The 6389-nt window shown below is 33.9% G+C and overlaps 1 protein-coding gene across 1 annotated transcript in view; it reads right to left on the minus strand.

Moving 5' to 3' along the window:
- Positions 1–6389, minus strand: part of LOC103604126 (ribosomal protein S6 kinase delta-1-like) — a 124945-nt gene that overhangs the window by 108208 nt on the left and 10348 nt on the right. Inside the window, exon 2 of the mRNA XM_008588714.1 lies at positions 3028–3063. Within this exon, the coding sequence (XP_008586936.1) occupies positions 3028–3063 (36 nt within the window). The remainder of the gene's footprint in view (positions 1–3027; positions 3064–6389) is intronic.

Below are 6389 nucleotides of genomic sequence, written 5' to 3' on the forward strand. Positions count from 1 at the left end.
CCGAGGGTTGCAATCCCGTTGCCGGTCCCGGTCCAGTACGGGCGCGACACTGAGGGTTGCGATCCCTTGCCGGACACGAAAAAAGACAAAAAATTAAAACATTTTTAAAAAATTTAAAAAAATAAAGTCACTCTAAAAAAATTTCTCCATAAAATGTTAATTTAGTAACAACCACATATAAACTACAAATTTAATAAAATTTTAATTTTTCATTAAAACATTCCCTTAAATATTTCTTACATACATAAGTGTTTCTTTACAGATAATTACACTTAATGACACCAAAAATTTTTAGATCCCTGTATTTTACAAAATCACCCAATTCAATTAACTTTGTCCTTTTTACTCTCATAACATACGTAAAACTTGCTGGATCATCTATTCTTGCAACCAACACAACCACCACACTATTTGTTCACGGATTTTCTCTCCCTGCTTTTCAAGAGTCTTTTCTTTCCTTTGACGCATTTCCGAATGTCTACCCATTTTCTAAAACTATCTTATTCATAAAAGGATTTATAAGTTAGAGATTTCCAACACAATATATACAAAGTTCTATTTCAGTTCTTTTCATTTACCAGGTTTCACCAGTGAAATATGCTAACTATAGAGAAGCAGCTGTAGGTTGACTTTTTTAAAAGGTGGAGGTTCTGCAGGCTGCTCATGTCCTAGAGAACCTACTGCATGAGAGGCCACAGATTAACTACTACTGTCTCCCTGAAGGTTCAACCATGCACTTCTTAATAAATAAAAATTTAGAGAAAATTTAAAAAATATAAAAAGTAAAAAAAGGAAAGCTGTCCTGGATAATTTTAAATTATTTACTCCATGTGAGTATTTTTTAGCATTCTTAGGAAGAAAATGCTGATATCTGGCGGCATGTGCCAAGGTATATATATATAAAAGAAAAACAGGAAAAGTTCTCCAGTTTTATAGCATATTATTAGCCCTATATTTTGCTGGGCTAACAGTATATCTACCACTCGTCAATAGCCCTTGCGAAGTCTGACTATATTTTAAAGCAGTAACTACATGAATTAGTTAACAGTGAAAGAAAGTTAAAAGAAAGGAAATAGAAACAACTTCTAAGTGGTGAATTCCTCTCCTAAATGATAATTATAACATTTACATAAAATAAATGAGAAACTAAAAAAGCTATTGTAATAATTTCAAGGTTATTCTATATTTTAAGAAGACAACTAGATAGGAGAATTTTTTTTTAATGTATACCATTTCTAACAAAGGACCATGCAATTGTCTAACTAAAGGACACTTACAAGAGTTTTCTGATGAATGGTTCACCAACAGCTGTTATTATAAAAGAGTTTTCCCCAAAAAAGGATTAAGGAAATGGCAGAGAGTATGTTCATGGATAGGATGTTTCAGGATTCTCCCTGGAAAAGGGGAACATCAAGCTACAAACTACAGCACAGCAATCAGACAATGCATTCAAGGAAACAACCCATTTTCCATTTTAACAGAGTTGTAAATTTTCAAAAGCAGAATAGCCAGATATAGACTAGTAATTCACATCATTAGTAGAATTATAAAGAACAGTTCATAATAATCAATTGACACTTAAGTACAAAGAGTACTTTAATTAACCAATGGTACAAATTACTTTCACTGGCATATATACCCTTTTCTTCCAAAATAACTCTATTATAATATGCTATCTGACTGGGGGAAAGAGGCAAGATGTCTTAGAACCAATGAGGAAAATAGTATGAAATCTTTTTAAAATGTGTCTCTTATTGAACTTTTTTTTTTTTTCCTTTTTGTCTTTTTTCGTGTCCGGCAACGGATTGCAACCCTCAGTGTTGCGCCCGTACCGGACCAGGACCGGCAACGGGATCGCAACCCTCCGTGTCGCACCCGCACCTCGCTCAGCCAGTGAGCGGGAACCGGTCTGTATGTGGGATCCGAACCCTCGGCGGGAGCGCCACCATGCTCCCAAGCGGCACACTGTAGCAGTGTGCCACCAGGCCGGCCCTTATTGAACTTTTTAATCATAGGACAAAAACAAATATCAAATCAAATACAGCAAGAGATGGCAATGTATAAAATTTAAATATTATCTAAACCTGGGATCATACACTCAAACCAACCAGTACCAAACAATCAACTTAAAACGTATGAATCATGCCAGGTATGTCAGTAAGGAGCAGTAGGGCCGGTGGCTAAACAGAAGGTACATAACCCACCTAAAGACATTCAAATTCAGTTGGGGAAAAAAAACACAAAACACTGAAGCAGAATGAGGGCTGTACACTGACAGCATCTGTTTTAAATACTTTAGTGAGAGAAAAAATCCCCAATATGTCCTAGTCTTAATGAAAATGAGCAGAGACCAAAATTAAAGTAAATCAAGAAAGAGTAAAAGAATCAAGCTCCTCAGTAAGGATTCCTAAAAATATACAACAAGCACAGAGTAGTTGCAAACAGAGAATTCCACAGTTTAAGGCAAAAACATAATAGGCTTGTATCACTTTAGAGAGAGGAAAAGGAAAAAGAAAAAAGAAAAAGAAAAAAAATGCAAAGAAGAGTCAGCAAAAGAACTACTAACTTAAAAGAAACATCTATACCCAAAGCAGTTTTCCAAGATGTCAATATGTCAATTCAATATAAAAGTGAAAGTGGGTAAAAACCCGTATTTATTATTAAAATATTTAAAATTAATACTAGTTTCCAAATACTTCTCTTTTTTTTTAAATAGGCATCATGATTTTGAAATGGATAAATATGGGTACTTCACTAATACTGAAATCTTATGAGTAGTTACCAGAACAATTATCACTTATTTAACAGCACTGTAACTCCTCAAATTCTGATTTATAGAATTTAACACCTACTAAAACTTAACACCTACTTAGTAGGTCTGAAATAGCTGTGAAGACAATCTCCACAATAAACATACATATGCAAAGTCTGACATACAAATAATGCGGGAAGTTTCCTCAGTAAAGCATTTAACAGAATTTTTATCAAATGTACAAAATAAAATTTTCATATGGATAAACATGTTACCTCCTGGACATCCTCTGGATTTCTTCGTGAAACAACCTAAAACAAAACATACACAGAAATATCTAATCATTATCAAAATTTAAGATTTGGCATTCATATAATTATTTTCAATAGTAATTGTATAAAAAAAATCAATTTGCTTAAAAGAAAATAAATATCACTTACCCAAAACTCAGCTATATAAAAACTTCACTATCTGAAATACTAAAAATTAAGCAAAAAAGCAGCTAAAATTAAGTCCACATGCTAAAGTTCATGTATTACATTCACAAGAGGATGCCTCCAGCCTTTACTCTGTTTAACATAGTTCTAACAAGTTTGTCTACCCTCTTTCCCAGCCTACGTATGAATTAGAAGTATAAAAAGCAGCTGCACTTGGGCAAAGTATACAAGGGATCTCTCTGTATTATTTCTTACAACTGTATGTGAATCTACAATTAACTCAATAAGAATTTCAATTTTGAAAAAAAGCAACTATAATGCTCGAACACACCAATATTCATGAGAAGTGATTACTGGCCACCTAATGCTGAAAAAGAAAACAAAAATAGAATAAAAAATTATATACAAGCATTCAGGGACAAATATCCCTTTTATCAATATTTTCTCAGTAAAGAGGAAAAGAGGATATTCTTTCAGACTTCTGATGATAAAGGCCATAAAATCTAACATCAAATAGAAAGACTTCCTCACAAAACTTACGAAAGGAAGAAGGCTGGGTGCCTAAATCATCAAACAGTATTGTAGAGTGGGATTATATAAAACCATCTATGTAAATGTACAACTAATGAATTTGAAGCTATAATGATGTATTTTGCAAAAATAAACAAAAAGATACATTAAACACAGTAGAATGTTTGTCTATGGGTAGAAGGAAGAAAACTCTTTGATGACCAATGACCATATACCACAAACTGGGGATTATGTTCAATTTAACACTACTTCTGAGGTCCAAAACAAAAACAAAAAATACAGGATTGCTGTGAATTGAATGTTCCCCCCTACCATCCCCCCCAAAAAACTCATTGAAACTTGACTCCCATTGTAACAATGTTAAGAGCGTGGAAGTCCAATTATGGAATTTCAAAGAGATGACTGAATTTCAAGGACTGTGCCCTAGTGAATGGACTGATCCATTCACGGAGTAATGAGTTGACAGTTTAATAGGCTGTTATGGGCATAGTTCTGATGGCTTTATAACGAGAGCAAATAAGAAGGTTTGATATAGTCATGCTATGGAGAATCACCACCCAGAAGAAGGCCCTTACTAGATGCACCCCCTAACCATAGAAGTCCCAGCCTCCAAAACCGTAAGAAACAAAATTTACTTCTTATAAATTACCCAGTTTCACGTATTCTGTTATAAGCAACAGAAAATGGACTAATACAAGGATTTAAAGTCAGACAAACCTTGGTTCAAATTACAGTTTTCCACTTACAAGCTCGATCTCATCTATAAAAAGGGGACAATACTACCTGTCTGGACTGGCTGCTGTAAACATCAAATAAGAACACAGCAAGAACTCCATAAATAAAAAGTTAGCTCCGTCTCTCCCCTACCAGAGTTTAACTATCTTGAAAGGTCTCACCTACGAATTCCAGAGAGTAAAGGTTTCCAATTTCTTGCCACTCCATTCTGCAACTTTCAGAATATATAAATTTGGTGAAAACTCTTAGCAATTTTCATTAATTTATAACAGTGCTGTCCAATAGAACTTTCTGTGATGATGGAAAGAAATGTCCTCTATCTGCACTGTTCAACAAAGTAGCCACTAGACACGTGTGTGTGGCTACTGAGCCATTAAAATACAGATACTTCCACTGAACGGAATTTTTAACATTATTGCATTTAAATTAATTTAAATTTAAATAAAAATAGCCACATGTGGCTACTGGCTACCATCTTAGACAAAACAGATTCAGAGCAAGAGGCTAAAACAGGTAAATAACAACCATATAAAGGGTACTTTAAAAAGTTCATGAAAGATTCATATTGAACCATTGTGCAGTATATGCATGTATTGAAACAACACACTGTACCCCACAAAAATGTACAAGTAAATGCTAAAATAAAATAAAAAGAACCAAACACTCACAAAAAAAGAAATAGACCTAAAAGAACATGTTAAAATAAGGATGAAAGAGTAGGCACAGTGAGAACTTGCATTAGAAAAATATATTGAAATGTTAACCAAAAAAGAGAAAAAGATTCATATTATCTTTCAATTCTATTTTTCCACGAACTTTTTGAAGTACCCTCATATTATTCAAATATTTGATTTTAGCTATTTTTTTCAAATCCTAGCCTGCCCCCCCTACACACACCGTTCCAAAAGTATATTTCACGTAATTAAATGACTTAATTTTGCCTCCTATAAGTTCTTCTTATATTTTGTAAAGTGTACTAATGAGAAGAAAAGTCATGGATAATCAATCCACTGATAATCCACCCACCAAAAACACTCAACACATGATTACTCACAAGGCTTATTCAGATGTATCTTACATTTTATAATTTATATTTTTATGAAAAATTAATAATTTCTTGAATTTATAAATATATTAAGGTATCTTACTATTCCTCAGCACATGCAAATGATCTTCCTGTGACATAAGAAATTATTTCTTAGTTTGGTGTACAAGAACTATCACACTTTGGATTTTCTTCAGGTAAGCCACTCCTGGAAATCAAATATGTGTACTTATATTAAGGTATCTTACTATTCCTCAGCACATGCAAATGATCTTCCTGTGACATAAGAAATTATTTCTTAGTTTGGTGTACAGAACTATCACACTTTGGATTTTCTTCAGGTAAGCCACTCCTGGAAATCAAATATGTGTACTACATAAGCGAACATACATTAGTCATCCCCTAAGAACATCCACAATTTTAAAACCATCTTATCAGAAACAAGCAATTTGATTATGATTTCTCAGCCATCCTCTTAGTGGTTCACATGCTTCTGCTATGTACAACAGTGAGCAAAACAAAGTCCCTGGCTTCACGGAGCTCACAGTGACTGCATGTGTGGGTATGGGGTGAAGGGGGGTGTACTTCCCACACTCACTTTCATATCTCAGAGAATACTAGTGTCCTAAGAAACAGATTGGGAAGTACTTCATCCAAGACCCTTCCCATGACACTGAATCCTCGCTGTCTATACCACAGTGGCATCCCAGCAGCAGTCTAGAACATGGTTTAGTGATTTGACTTTAATGTTTTCAAGATAATAGAAGTAACTCATGGTTATTATAGAAAATACAGAAAATCAAAATTTAAGTATTCTTAAACTATTAAGTGAAGGTCTTTACTCTAATTTTAGGCTTAACAAGAAAAGCAACTCCTCACCACTCCCAAA

This window comes from Galeopterus variegatus, unplaced genomic scaffold (genome assembly GCF_000696425.1).
Source record: "Galeopterus variegatus unplaced genomic scaffold, G_variegatus-3.0.2 Scaffold4985, whole genome shotgun sequence".
Classification (NCBI taxonomy): domain Eukaryota; kingdom Metazoa; phylum Chordata; class Mammalia; order Dermoptera; family Cynocephalidae; genus Galeopterus; species Galeopterus variegatus.